The 15,944-nt window shown below is 42.9% G+C and overlaps 1 protein-coding gene across 2 annotated transcripts in view; it reads left to right on the top strand.

The window, feature by feature from the left end:
- Positions 1 to 8,629, top strand: part of SYT10 (synaptotagmin 10) — a 42,345-nt gene extending 33,716 nt beyond the window's left edge. For both annotated transcript variants that reach the window (XM_083700541.1, XM_083700542.1), the window contains 3 exons: positions 1,642 to 1,813; positions 3,927 to 4,056; positions 5,424 to 8,629. In XM_083700541.1, coding sequence (XP_083556667.1) covers positions 1,642 to 1,813; positions 3,927 to 4,056; positions 5,424 to 5,495 — 374 coding nt within the window. In that variant the 3' untranslated portion in view covers positions 5,496 to 8,629. The remainder of the gene's footprint in view (positions 1 to 1,641; positions 1,814 to 3,926; positions 4,057 to 5,423) is intronic.
- Positions 8,630 to 15,944: the final 7,315 nt, after the last annotated feature.

Here is a 15,944-nt window from a genome sequence, read left to right as displayed (position 1 = left end):
AGCCAGTCTATGACAGTACCAATAATTCAGTTTGTTTGGGGGGAACTTATATGAAGTTGCCAACTAGCAGTTCGAAAGCACGTCAAAGTGCAAGTAGATAAATAGGTACCGCTCCGGCGGGAAGGTAAATGGCGTTTCCGTGCACTGTTCTGGTTCGCCAGAAGTGGCTTAGTCATGCCGGCCACATGACCTGGAAGCTGTACGCCAGCTCCTTCCGCCAGTAAAGCGAGATGAGCGCCGCAACCCCAGAGTCGGCCATGGCTGGACCTAACGGTCAGGGATACCTTTACCTATATGAAGCTGCACCACACAGTCATTATCACACCCATTCCGGTGTATTTTCCCATCACTCTTTATTGCAAAAAGTCCAATTTTTCAAGGAGGTGGTCTCACAAAAGCACCAAATCCACTTTTACTTAAGCCACTGGAACTTGCAGGGATGTGACTGAATCCCAGCCAAAAAAAGTGACAATCTGCACCCCAAATGACATTGAACCTGGTTTGGCATGTTGGGCTTTTCACCACCCTGAATAAATGGGTGTTGTTTCTGGATATAAGGACATAAGGCAAGCCCGCTGGATCAGCCAATGATCCTATTCTCACAGTGGCCAACCATATACCTGTGGGAAGCCTGCAAGCCGGACATGAGCACAAGAGCACTCTGCCCACCTGAGATTCCCAGCAACTGGTATCCAGAGGCATAATGTCTCTGACAAGGAAGGGAGAACGTAGCTATCATGGCTAGCAGCTACTGTTGAGCACATCATCTAGTATACATTGGTGATAGGAGACAGGCTTTGCGTGCAGAAGGTACCAGACTTAATTCATGGTGTCTCCTGCTCATGCTGGGAAGGATCCCTCCTTGAAACACTGGAGAGCCACTGCCAGTTGGTGTCAACAGAACTAGATAGACTGTGATGGCCTGGGAATCTGATTCAGAGGCTGAACTGGAGGAATCCCAGCCTGCACAGGAGTCCCCGCCTCCAGGGCCGGCTGAGCTGGGGCGGGGCCTTGAATCTGAAGCGCCTGCACCTGTGCCGGATCCTCAGGAGCACGCACCAGGTGAATCCACTCTGGCTCCAGGGGTGATTGAGGACACATTGCCTACAGGTGCGCCTCTCCCAGCCCTGTCAGGGGAAGGTGAGTCTCCCCCTGGGTCCAGTAATCCTCCAGCCTCTCCTGAGCTGCAGAGGCTCAGGGCAGAGAGGCGGAGGGAACTGGTTTCTCCCAGGAGGAGTGCTCGCCTTAAGGCCAGGAGAGGCAGGTCACCTGGGGGCCGGGACACCCCTGGCCTCAGAGAAGATAAAGACCAGTCAGCCCGGTCCCAGGTTGCGGGAGCAACGTCGCTGGAAACCTGCTTCTGCCAGCACCCAGTCCTGTTCTTCCAGAGTTCCCGACCCCACCCGGCTTCCTGCTTCGGATCCCGCTTCACCCTGTGTGGACTGTCTCTAGACCCAGGACCCAGGACCGGACTCTGACCACGCCTCACGGTAACCTCCCCCCGGGACCAGCACATAGACCAATGTCTTGACTTCATATAGGGCAGCTTCCTCTGTATTCGTGGTGGAACCAAACCTTCTACATGAGAACTGTTGGTGTCCTCCTACCCAGTTGTGTTGACCTCCGTTCCTGTTATCTCAGATCCATACGTCAAAGTGTCCCTGATGTGCGATGGTCGGCGTCTGAAAAAGAGAAAAACAACTACAAAGAAAAACACTCTCAATCCAGTATACAGTGAGGCCATCGTTTTTGACATCCCTCCAGAGAATGTGGACCAAGTCAGCCTCTCCATCGCTGTTATGGACTATGACCGGTATGCTGCATTTTTCTCTTTTTTGATTTTTTTGGGGGGAGGGAGATTCAAGAAGAGCAGGTGCTATAGTAATCTATTATTATTATTATTATTATTTATTATTAGAATAATAATGACAGGTGTTATCTTTATACTGACCTAAAGCAGAGACTTCCTGGGTATACAAGGTATAAGGCAGTCTGCCAAGTAAACTGCTCCTGAGCTGTAGACAGTTTTGCATGTACCAAAACCTTGTATTTTGCCCAATAGCAGATTGGTAGCCTAGGCAAGCCCAACAAGCAAGGTGTTATACAGTATGCTGGCAGTAGTTTACCCCCACAAGCAACCTAGTCACCATATTCTGCACCAATCCAGACCATCCAAGTGCCCCTAGTTCCAGGGACATCCCTGATTTAGAGAAGCTGTCTTGGTTTCTGATTTGATTCCGGAATGTCCCACTTTTCCTTAGGATGTCTCTATTTTCATTGGAGAAATGTTGGAGGGTATGGAGTTATCCGACCCCCCAAGCCATCTGACGGCAATCCTGTATAGGGATTTTTTTTTAAAAAAAATGCTTAATGTTCTGTTATGCTTCTATATATGTTAGAAGCTGTCCAGCGTGGCTGGGGCAACCCAGTAAGATGTGTGGGGTATAAATAGTAAAATTATAATTATGGAATAGGACGTCCCTATTTTCATTGGAGAAATGTTGGAGTGTATGCCAGTCTTTGGACCAACCTCAAAGATAGCCCCACAGAGAGTGCATGGCAGCCTTATACATATGATAAGTAAATAAATAATGGCAAGTAGGTAGACACTTTCACAATAGGTTAAAAACTGAGAAATAAACAACTTTCTGGCTTTTAGAAGACATCTGAAGGCAGCCCTCTTTAGGGAAGTTTTAATGTTTGATGTTTTATCACATTTTTAATATTCTGTTGGGAGCCACCCAGAGTGGCTGGGGAGGCCCGGCCAGATGGGCAGGATATAGATATTATTATTATTATTATTATTATTATTATTATTATTATTATACCACACTATGCCACATTATGCCAGCCCTGCTTCCCACCAAACTGCTGCTGTGCAGGCTTGTTTCAGAATCCTGAATATTAAGGATAAATATTAATTATTAATTTCTTTACCTTTCCTTACTAAATGTAAAATAGATCTAGCTCTCAGGGCTAATGGTGCTTTTCACCAAAAATAATAAATGTTGAAGGGGCACATTTGAAAGTGTTCCGGGCAGTATAGAACAGAAAATCCACTGTTGTCAAGATACCTGCAGAGCATGATGGATAGACAGAGATGTGTTCATGCTGACACCTTGCCGAAGCAGAACAGGTGGCAGTGGGTGCATCATTACAGCGCAATTGGAATGATTGTTTGTTTGGTTGATTAAAATTTAGTACTGTGTCTGCTTTTCACCACCATCAACACAGAATGGGATATACATGTATACTCAGAAGTATGTCCCATAGAATTCAATGGGGCATACTGCAAGGTAAGTGTATACAAGGTTGCATGCGGCCTTAATCTTCCCAATAAGTATGGAAGTGGGAGCTGGACCATAAAGAAGGCTGATAGCCCAAGAATTGATGCTTTTGAATTATGGTGCTGGAGGAGACTCTTGAGAGTCCCATGGACTGCAAGAAGATCAAACCTATCCATTCTGAAGGAAATCAGCCCTGAGTGCTCACTGGAAGGACAGATCCTGAAGCTGAGGCTCTAATACTTTGGCCACCTCATGAGAAGAGAATACTCCCTGGAAAAGACCCTGATGTTGGGAAAGATTGAGGGCACAAGGAGAAGGGGACGACAGAGGAAGAGATGGTTGGACAGTGTTCTCGAAGCTACCAGCATGAGTTTGACCAAACTGCGGGAGGCAGTGGAAGACAGGAGTGCCTGGCGTACTCTGGTCCATGGGGTCACAAAGAGTCAGACATCATTAAACGACTAAACAATAACAACAAAATTTAGATATATATATATAATGTTCTTGGTGCTTTGGGGTGTAAATATCTAGCTTTTCCTGTCACAGAATGTGGCTCCTCTACCTATCATTTGCATTATTTGTGGACGCATGGCATTGTGGATAATCTTTAGACGTTCTGTTCTCCACCTTTAATCCTAGAGTGGGACACAATGAGGTGATTGGAGTATGTAGGGCTGGACTTGACGCTGAAGGCCTTGGAAGAGACCACTGGAATGAAATGCTGGCGTACCCCCGCAAGCCAATAACCCACTGGCATCCCTTGGTAGAGGTAAGAGGACTAAAGCATCTCTTCAGCAGCCTATTCCTCATTATCACTATTTTATGTACTAATACCTTCTTTACAAATAGGTCTCTCTATTTCGTGAGGCAGCATTTTTGTCAAATAGAAATGTGAAGGGAGACCCAAAAAAAGAGGTTAAATGCAGAACAACGTACGAAAGAAGATGCTAAAAATCTTTTCCACCAAACAAAGCTGAGAAGCCCTGTTTCGTATTAGGCATTTCAGTAAATTATTTGAAAAAGCCTGTAGAAAAGAATGCAAGTTCAATTTTTCAATGGCTTTCTTTTACATTCTATGCCACCTGTTAACAACATTCATACTGGTGTATTTCAGACAAAAACAAAACCAGAAAATCTGGGACTGAATTCTCTGCTGTTTCTTTTCCTTTTCTAAAAAAAAAAAATGCTGAATAGGATCAGAATACAGGAAAGTTTTTGAAAACACTTTTTCAATGCAAACACCATTTCCCCCAAATTAAATGCCATTTGTTCTGTTGGGAGAGGCATATGGCAATAACCCCACTGTAACATGGACTAAAATGAGGACAAAAAATATTACTGGATGCTTCTAAAATATGTGCAAGAGTGAAATCCAACTTTAATCCCAAAAGACAATGTAAACATGTATACAATAATATACAACCACATCTATCCAGGATAATTCCTGAACATCAAAATGATGTGACAAGCAATAAATTGATAATGTTTGAGACCAGACACATTGCAACCCAATGAGTTTCCTCGTTGGACGAGACATTTTTAACACGCAATTTGCCACACACCAAAAAATAGCCACTTGGCTAATCTATATAGATGATGAGGTGAACTAACCACACATAACTGCAAAATTGTTATGCACACCTGGGGCTCATTAATATAGATGATACTTTTGTAAAGATGCCCAGGGCATCCTCCAGATCTCCAGTTTTAGATGTCAGCTTCACCACCAGTCTTCTCTGATCCCATGATAATGCACCATTTAATATTCAAATCCAGTAAATATATCTTCTTTTTGGACCAACAGAAGCTTCTAGAAGGTTCTCCAGTGATCTCTCATAATTCAATCTGGATTAAATCTGGTGCCACAAGATGTGGTGGTGGCCTCTATCTTAGATGACTTTAGAGGGGAATTAGATATCTTCATGGGGTAAGATGGGTCTGTCAATGGCTGTTGATCACAATGGCAAGGTGGAACTAGTAGTCCTTTGAATGCTAGTAGCTGGGGAGAAAAGTCGGGGGAGGGCTCTTGTGGACTTCTCTAAGGCAACTGGTTGGCCATTATAAGAAACAGGATGCTGGACTTGCTGGACCTGTGGATGCTACAGGACTCTTCTTAAAATATTTTATTTCTTCTAGTTGCCAGGCCGAGCAACCAGTTTTGACAGTCAAGGATCTTGCTCATCACCAAAACCACCACTTACACCCTAGCTTGAACAGTGGATTCTTCATGACCAGCTTCACAACAAGCTCACCGTGTCTATATGCTACAAAAGGTTTGGGTCTAGCTGATGACCTGCAATCAGATTTTTGCATTTTGATCCATTGTATTTCTACTACATAATAATACCATTAATTCTCATTCTTAACTTACCTTTCACTTGAATACTTGTTAAAGATGTCATGAAAAGACGTCATTTCTTTCTTTGTTTGAACAAGGCATTCAGAAGGACACAAGTATAGGTGGGTTTAAGGTCTGGAAAGCAACATAATGCTCATGATAGCACAAATTGTGTCAACATACAGCTTTCTGTTGTACTTTCTTGTGAACTCGCCTCTAAGTGGTGACAATTTTATAGATTACATAGAGGCAAAAACAGGTTTGCCACTGGGTGAATCTTGTATTGGGAACTGCAGTCTATCACAGCTCCCTAATGAGTGTGCCAAACAGTCATACAGTATTTTTACATGTACACTAGTATTTCTTAAAATCCGCCCCCTTTCTGAATGTACTGTACATTCTGTGGTCCCAATACAGAGTGGGATTCAAAGAGCCTCCTCAAGGAAGTTCACATGAGCATCAGCACTTCCAAGAATCACCAATCCGCCCTTCACTGCAGTCTCCTTCCAATTGTGCTCAGGAAGCTGGGGTGCATACCAACACTGAATGGGGGTTGTATCCAATATAGTGCCAAAGTCACTTTGTGGTATATTTGTTCCACTGGTGAAAGGTTTGGCAGGAAAGAAATGCAGTTGCACCAAAAACTACATAAGCAGGTTGCTGGTAACTTCTCTGTAAAATAGATTGTGCAATCAGTTGTGCAATGAGTTTCCTTGAGCTCAACAGCTAGGTTTGATTCCTCTGTTGTGGATTGTGAAAACTCGCCCACCTGCTAGTGCATGAGCCCTTGCCCTAATACACAGAGAACATTGGATGCAGCCCCTGTTCTCCATTGGGTTGTCCCTGTTTGCTGGGTTAAATCTGGGCCTGAGAGCCAGAAGAATGCCAGCCATGCAACTGAGGTGCAGGGAAGATTTAGTGTCGACAAGAGCTTCTCTCCCTCATGCAACCCAGCTGGAAAGGTTGGTCTGCTCCCCAGTTAGCCATTCAGCCAAGGAAAACAGGAGCTGCTTAGCCACGGATGGCCATCTGGCAACCCCCATCTGCTCCTGTGATTTCTCACACCCTTTCCCCAAAGTTTAAGAAATGCTGGTGTACGCCAAGATGTCTTATGTGTAAATGTGAAACTGAAATGTGTAAAGTAACTTGTGTTTGGGCCCAGTATGTGCTGTGTTATTAAATGCACCTTTGCATTTAAAGTGTGTAAGCTTGGGGAGGGGAGCTTTTTAAAAAATGCAGCCCCTGAGGATGGATCTGATAAGTATTGGGATTGTAGCAACTGGGAAAGAGGAGTTCTATCCCTCTTCCCTACTGTGGTCCTGTCAAAGATTATTTCTCTGGATCTTTTATTTGCATTAGGAAATCCCCAATAATTATCAGCCCAACAATCCCTGCTTGCTTTAACACACATACAAAGATGCATTAACCATCGCACCAAGTTTGGCCTTTAATTTGGCACTTTAGCCTCTAGGGTTTTGATATAGCTTTGCTTTGCTATATCAAAGGGGCAACTCTTTGACACTTTATTGTATTTCAGCTTAACTTCATTGATGTGATTGGCCTAGAGGATTCATAATCAGACATTTGGATGCAACATGAGCTTAGCATAAGCATTTATGAAGCTACAGTGTGAATTCAGGTCACTAGACGTTGGGGCACACGGATGTTCAGACAACCAGAAATGTAAAGCCTTCAAAGAGTAGCACATTTGGGAGGGGGCAGGGAGAGAAAGAAAAGAAAAGAAAGTGGCCATCCATTGAGGAAGGCAAAAAGACTTTCAAAATGGTACCAGGATGCATCTTGTTCTGGGATGCAGATTCAGTGTTGTAAGTTGGAGGGCTAAAATCTGTTTTGCTTCAATGTAGCAGGAAGTCAGCAAGCCAAGCTTTGTTGTCTCCTAAATTTGAAATTAAAAAGTTGAAGCTTGTGGAGCTCTGTTCTCCCGTGTTAGTTTATGATGGCTTAAAACATTCTTATGCTGACTGCTGACAGCATCCCACACAAGCACACCAGTCATTGCAATAGATGTGTGGAAAGGTCAGTGAATCCTTATATTCAGGAGAAGCATTGAAAGAAGCTCCAAAATTAAAACATTTGTGCAGAAGAAACTCACCAGAGCCTGCTGTTTGTGAAACTCTAAACTCTTGTGCCTCGCTTCAGGTGTGATAGAGATTTATCTCCATGCAGGAAAAATGTCAGGCATGAAGCAGCCCTCTTTCAGAGCTGGTCTTGCCGTGAAATAGAAAGAAGTAGACAAGTGCAGAGCTTGATATAAAGGTGATGGATTAGTGTGAGGACTTTAGGTTGATTCTTCTTTCTGCAAATCAATTGCCTGATCAATTTGCTGATCACATTTATTTGCCAAATGTCCAATTTAAAATCTATTTATGGGCTTAATTTCCAGCTTCCATTATTTTCAACACCAATCATGGTACAGTCAACTTGCAACTTATGCACATTTAACTTGGCTAGGAAAAATAAAAAATTAACTGGGGGCGAGGAACTATCACAATCCCACCCACCATTTGCATGCACATTGGGAGAGTATTTGGAGGTGCTGGGAGAGAATGTTTTGACTATCCATGATTTTGGCTTTACAAGCTATCCCCGGAACATAACCCCTGCATAAGTTGCGAGTCAACTGTATGCACAGTGGTTTGGATCCAGGCTGAAGCCCTATTTAGGTGTTAGAAGTGCCCATGTTTGAAGAGTACATGGAGAGGGAGTCCCTGGTCCCAATATCTGCTCTAAGCCTTTGTGCATTTGCAAGGGATATTCCAAATACATTCAGCAATACGTGTTTAGATATTTCTCTGCAGTTGCGACCCTGGATTATGCAGAACCTGAAACTGCCAGGATGATTTTAAGCATGTTTTCATCTCCTTCAGACCTTCATGCTTAATGCACAGAGGTTAGGAGTGATGGTGACATTGGGGGCAGGACCAACATGCGCAGCCTTGCTTCCCAAGCGCCCACCCCCACCCCCAATGTTCTTTGAACACAAAAAGTGACCATGCCTGAATGGGGCTTAAGTTAGTCACACTTCGGTCCCAACAACATGAAATCAAATGTGGAACATTAGTCATGACTAATGTATAGGCCTGAGATCAACAGGACTCCAGATTCTACCTTAGATATGTCTGTTATCACTTTAATGAACCAAATTGGCTTTTTTTAAAGGACATTTGGGTGTTTAAAGTTATACTCTACTGGTGGATATGACTGATAACTAATGGTGGTGGTGGGCAATTCTGTAGAGCAGTTGTGAGGAATTTGTGGTGCACTTGTTGGACTCCCATAGATCCCTGGTGTTTGGGGCCCTAGCCCATGATGGCTGGGGCTGATGGGAGTTGGAGTCCAAGGGCCACAGGTTCCCTATCCCTGCTGCAGTGGTCCAAGGTCCAAGTAAGCCTCCTTCCCTTTCTACCCCAGCTGTTTCATAAAGTAGGCCGCAAGTAAACCTGCCCTCCTGCTCTGCTGTTGCTGCTTCCCTCTCTCCCTCCTTCTATCCCTCTTCCCCACTTTTAATTTTAGGACAGGAAATAACACAACTTTGATTGTTTTAGGCAGCATTCACAGGCCATGTGAAGGACAGGCTAAAATAAAGATGGAGGGAAACAAGGTGGTTTGGTATCATCTCCTTTTGCCGCCATCTCTCCTGTTTCTATCACATGGAAGGGGAAGAACAGGTGGATAAGTTGCTTCAAAACTACCACACATAGACTTTCCAACCAGTAGCAGTAACCCAGATATTATCTAGGTTATTATCTATTATCAATATCCTGTTCTATTTTTTTAAAATGGGTACTTGTCACAAGTTGATGTTTATGGTACTGAACAATTGTAAGCTGCTTGTGCGTCACCTTATGGAGAAGTACCTCAAACTATCAACTTTATGGTCACAGAAATCTGTATGTGTAGATCGATGCTTGCAGAATTCTTGTGATGCACTCTTTGAATATGTTCTTTTTACTTGCCAACATCACAAATACTTTCCAAATGAAATTTGTTTTCACAAGCATCTGCATACTATCTACAGAGTTTTTTTCAGAGCTATTCTGATTTTTCTCTTCTCATACTCTCAATAACAAAAGGGCCTTTCTGCTCTTTCTGCTATATTTTTGGTGGTGAAATACTGTAAGATTGAACTTCAATATACTTTGCACTGTTTTACGCCTACTATCCAAAAACAAAAACCCTAACAAGTTCATAAACAAATGTAGCATTAGTGTTCTGTAAGGAACATATACTTTTGATTGTTTTGTCGGTTTCTACTGCTATGGCATAGCTTTTATTGTAACTTGGAATAGATTTCAAGGGCCATTGTTTTATATAAATTATTACCATTATTATTATTATTAGGTTGCATCTGTCAAAGTCATCACTTTAGCAATAGGATTTCTGCCTGCACAACAATAATCCCTATCCCTGTTTGATTCCCATTTGCATGCCCCCCCCCAATCTGCTCTGGAGGGCTGGGGCTATACCCAGAACAGATCTAGAGGGGAGGAAGAAGGAGTTCCATTTAGGTGGAAGTCCTTGCATAAATGGGACAACTTCATGGGATACAACCTATTGTTGCTGTTATTTTTATCCAACACCAAAGGAAAAGCATTTAGTTGTGCCCTTCTCCTCAGTGTTGTCCATGTAATGATGCAATCCTATGCACACTTACTTGGGTGTTAGTCTCATTGAACTCAGTGAGCCCCAGTTCAGATGTATGCCCACCCAACAGTCAGTTTGCACATTGAAGGGGTGGGCAGCTGGGCACCTATCCCATCCTCACTCTCGTAGAATGGCCTGAATTGCAATCTCTCTCTACCAAAAATAAATAAATGGTAGTGGTAGAATTGGTTCTATCAAATGGGCCATCCTGGATACGGAATGCCTGCACCTCATGTTATTTTTAATATGTGGTGGATGGTTCACATCTGCTTCTCAGCCATGCAAATGGACCGGCGCGTAGGTTAGATGTTTAAAAGCCAGCCTCTGAAAAGAGGAATAGGAATCAGCTGCACAAAGTTCCATGGACATGAGCCAAATAGGGGTCTTAGGCACATGACAAGAATGCAGCCTACATGTCTGATTCATTAGCTGAATTAGGATGTATGGATACGACCCTGGACATGACATAAACTCATGGAATTAATGGGACCGAAGGCAAGATTGTATCCCAGGTTTTCTGCAGTGTGGAATCAAACACTGGGCTCATGTACCCTGACCTGTAATATAGACAGCCCTAGCAAAGAGGATCTATATGTTTAGGTCCCAGTATTCATTACAGGTTATACACACTGAGAGGGAGACTGGACAGTGCCAAGGCTGATTCCCGCACCTAACCATGCAGTTGGTCTATATGCCTAAGCTGATTGAGTCAGCATTTCCAGACACCTTAATTAACGTGCATAGGATTGCAACCTGTGCTACTAATAGTGGTTTGCATTCCTTTGTGACAGCTGTGACTTGCATGCTTCTCTAAAACAGTGACACTGCTTTGTTGGTACCAACTCAAGCTGGAGACATCATTTTTTAGAAGGGATGTTCCTCTTGGTGTACGCATTCCATCATGCGTCGCCAACAAGTCTTGAAGAATTTTGTATTGTTTCAAAAGCCTGCACAACCTGTTTGAGCAGAGGTAAAAATGGGACAAAATAAATATTACCCCATTAGGAGTAACTCCTCTCCCAAACTAATTATGATCTGATTAAGAAGACTAGTTACCTGTCTTTAGCCATAAAGGCTTAAATCCTTTTCACCCAGTTTTGGGACTAAAATGTCAGCTGCCAGTCAACTGCTATTCATTTACCAGTGATGTTTTTCAGTAATGCAAGTATGGGTATTTTTTTTAAAAAAAGAAATCAGTCTTTGGGCTGAGTCCTAACTGCTCATCTGGTCATAGCATTTGCATAGAATCTTGCAGGACACATAAATTCTTCCCAAGCTGAAAACTATGGCTAAATTAACATTAATTTCTCATTTTTGAAATCATGAACATGCTGACTATAGAGAGGATCAAACAAATCCAACAGAATTTCTGGTTTCTCTGTTTTGTTGGGTGACCCACATGTGAACTTCTTTTTAGCTATATTGCAAGCGGATAGGTGAATAATTGAAAAAAAAGTTTTTCATCAGATTATTTTAGGGAGCAGTTGCATTTTGAAAGTACATATAGATATTTTCAAGAACATACATTTGTATTTGCACTGAAGAAGCAGAGTTCAGATATACTTTGCTGAATATCAAGGCATTACTACCAATATGGAAAGCAGGGGTCTGTGAAGGTTGACCCAGGATTCAGCCAGAATGGGTTGAGGCAGGCCTGGGTCAGATTGGATCCACCTAGAGTGACCTGGGGCTTTCAAAATGGGGAGGGAGTCTGACAGTGAGAAGGGAGCGGGAGAGAAAAATGTGTGTCTTCTACACAGAAAGACAGAGAGTTTGACTAGAGTTCAGAAATGTGATTGGCACTGCTGAAGACTAGGCTAGGGGGTATATAGCAGGAATGCCTAGACTGAGTTTTTTGGGTAAATGTTTAGGCAGTGCCCACATGTTTCTCCTCCTACTGAGACAAGACAATCATTCTCAGTGTGAACTGAGGCTTTTGCATATACATTCTTATGTGAATTGTACAGCTGTGCATTTGTCCCCCCCGACCTGATTGGGAGGTCCAATCTGGTGTTTTGGAATACCTGACCTGACCGGGATACATGGGCTGAACTGATTGGGGGGGGTCTTGTTTTTTTAAAGACAGAACGCAAATGCTGTAATATGGAATAATGATTTCAACATAGCACAAAATACTCCATTCCATTTTGCTTTTGAAAAATACTACACTTTTGAATGATAGCCTAGAGATTTTAATACTTTGCATGCCCTCAGGTCCTGGTTGTGGGCTTCTCAGAGGCGTCTTGCTGTCCACTGGAAATGCAATGTTAGACTAGATAAGCCTTTGGCCTGATCCAGCAGAACTCTTCTTACGTTCTTAAGACCAACAGTATTTCTTATATGTAGAATCTATAATATTGCTTTTAAATCATGACTTTCAAAGTCTGTTTGCTGCTGTGCTTTCTCTATTTGCAGTAACTGTTCTTGTGCTAAATTAAAACAACTTTTTTTTCTTAAAAAAAGAAAAAAGTATATAGTAATAGATTACTTGACATTTCTTTCTATGTATGCAGCAAAAATGAATGTGTGCCGAGTGGCCAAATTATGGGCATTTATGGGGGGGGGGGAGTGTTCAGTGTAACAGTTTGTTGTGCTAACTAAGCTGTTCAAACAGCACTATGTGTTGGATCACTGCAAGAATTTGACAGTACGAGCCAAGGCAACATCACATTGAAATTTACTAGCATGAACTGGGAAGTGTCTCTTGTAAATGTATTTAATGTTGATATGTTCAGATTATAAGCACTGGTCCCTATGCAGCGCTCATTCATCTAATGGAGCTTTGAGATATTCTGCTCTGTAAAGCACCATTGAAGTGAAAGGGGTTCGCTAAAAAAAAAATGCCGCTAACGCTTAATTTTGTCTTGAATGCTAGGCATCCCTTTGAATGGAGGGAGCTCATCTGTATGCTCGTTAGAATGTTCATGTGAATCAGTCACCTCCATGGGGATGAATGGGAAGACAGCTCTGGGGCAGAACTACATTGAGGGCAGCAAAAAGAAAACATGGATCTGGGAGTTTTAAATGTTGCTTCTCCATTCCAAGGTGGTGAGATGAGGATGGGCAATGAAGTGGAGAAGCAATAGGCTGGAGAGGATATCTCCTGCTTCTCCTACCCAACCAATGCTTTTCTCCTTCTACCAGCTGCTTTTCCCAATTGAAACCCTTGTTGGGAGAAAAGCAGGTCAGAGCAACTTAGGAACACAGGAGGATAGGAAGCCTCCATATACCAAGTGGTCCATTAGCTCAGTCTTCTCTTTACTTATTGTCAAGGCTCTTTTCCAGCTCTACCTAGAGATGCCTGGGAGTGAATCTGGGAACTATGAGCTATGGTCCCTCTGGAAACAACATAGGGAGCTGACTTAGAGCACGTTGCCCAACCAGCTCAATATTGCAACTCACTGTCTGACAGTGACTTTCCGCAGTGTCCAGCAGAGGTCTTGCCTGTCATTGGTTAACTAGAGATGCCAGGGATTGGACCAGAGAAAATTTGCACGCAAAGCACTTGCTCTGCCACTTGCTGGGCTCACATGGCAGGCAGAGCCAATTAAACACCCTCTTGAAATATATCCCCATTGTTCTATGCTTAGGGAGGCTGCAAACTCATGAACCACCAAAAGAGAGGATAAAATAAGGTTCAGATTTGCCTAAATTGTGTTATGAATAGATTCGGATTTTGAGATACTGGTAATCACTATAATTTAAATTAGAAATTGGATTTAAGAGAAAGCTGCTTTGGATGGGCTTGCCTAGAAAGCCATTTTAAAGTACAGTTAAATGAAAATTAAAAGACAGGTATGCAATATGTTTCACCATAGTGGGGGGATAACAGATCAGGTGACTGATCAGTCAGCTGTCCGGGTGCTAACTATTGAGGGGCACTTCAAGGTTCACCCTTCTGATGGTCATCTTCAACTCTTCAAACAGAGGACTGTCTTCTGACAGCCTTTCAAAGAGCAGGCTGTACTGTGTAAAACACAGCCCATGGCCACCCTTTTTGCAATGGAGAACTGGGGTTCCCCAGCCTACGTTTGCTGCTTTCAGTATAGTAACACCTTGCATGGGCACAGGCATTCACAAACCTGAAACAATTTTCCAGATGAAATGTGTGCTTATAATCTTCAACAGGTTTGTATTTCTTCATGTATCTCGTGTAACTCAAGCAAGCCATCAACAAGCGTTTGCTTTGTTGCCCAAAAAGGTGATTGAAATAACTAGATCAGAGCTTTCCAAACCTTTCATGTTGGTGGCACACTTTTTAAACATGCGTCATTTCGCATCAAAGTAATTCAGGTTTTACTAGCGAAATAGAGTTGGGACTTCAGATACTTGTGTATCTGAAGAAGTGTGCATGCACACGAAAGCTCATACCAAGAACTAACTTAGTTGGTCTTTAAGGTGCTACTGGAAGGAATTTTATTTGTTTTGACTATGGCAGACCAACACGGCTACCTATCTGTAACTAGAGTTGGGACGATAACACAACACTACACACCTACGCACTGCAGCCAACACACAGTTTGGAAAGCTCTGAACTCGATTGTCACAGCATAGCCAGAATTCAGATGTGATGTATTCTTTCGAAAAATTGTTTCCTTCTGTAATGGACCGTTGTTTGCATGAAAGGTTGTGAGAGTGTCTGTCTTTACCAGCCCCCTTGCACTTGAAATGTCTATATATTTATATGGGAAATGAAGAAACAAAGTTTACTTTTGATAACAAATAAGAATGAAATTATTTCTCAGTTTAAAATGTATACAAATTCTGCTATTTTCTAAAAAAAATTGCTGCACTTTGTCCACCTCAAACTTCTGTGCCAGTAGGAATTGATGTAGGCTACAGGACATGGCACCAAGAAACCCTCAGGGTCTCTTCCAACTCCACAATTCTATGATTCTACATCAGCAGGGCTCCCCACTGTCAGCTATCAAACTATCCAACATACTCACAAAGGCTTTTCTTCCATTTATCACAATGGAAGCACTGAGGTTCTCAATTCTCCAAAAACACAACCTTCAAGGGCTTTACCATCCCCAAAGTGTTTCTTGCTCACACTATTGGGTTGGTAAGAAAATTTCTGGTCTGGGGAGAAGGATGAGATTTCCTACAGACAATCTACACCATGGGTAGGCAAACTAAGGCCCAGGGCCCGGATGCGGCCCAATCGCCTTCTAAATCCGGCCCACAGACGGTCCGGGAATCAGCGTGTTTTTACATGAGTAGAATGTGTCCTTTTATTTAAAATGCATCTCTGGGTTATTTGTGGGGCATAGGAATTCGTTCCTTTTTTTCTCCAAAATATAGTCCAGGCCCCCACAAGGTCTGAGGGAAAGGTCTGAAAAAGTTTGCTGACTCCTGATCTACGCCTTGCCCTGCCCTTTCATTCTGTTGTGCTGTTGTTGCTTTTTTGGAGGGGGGTGGGTTAGGATCAGAACAAAAATGAGTACAGGCACCTCCCCATTTCCGTGCAGTTGGTGTATGTGTGATTGCTGACATGCACACTGTTTTTTGGCACTGCAAGGGACTGGGGCAGGGCAGACGGACTGATGCACATTCCGCTGGAATGCACAGTGCCTTGGAACATAACCCCCATGTAAACAGGGAGTTGTCTGTATTTTAAATATACTGCCTGTCCATCAGGAATGAAGAACAGA

Source organism: Podarcis gaigeae (assembly GCF_964106915.1).
Source record: "Podarcis gaigeae genome assembly, chromosome: 10".
In the NCBI taxonomy this organism is placed as follows: domain Eukaryota; kingdom Metazoa; phylum Chordata; class Lepidosauria; order Squamata; family Lacertidae; genus Podarcis; species Podarcis gaigeae.
The sequence above is the reverse complement of the archived record's forward strand: the minus strand, read 5'-3'. Positions and strand labels throughout refer to the sequence as shown.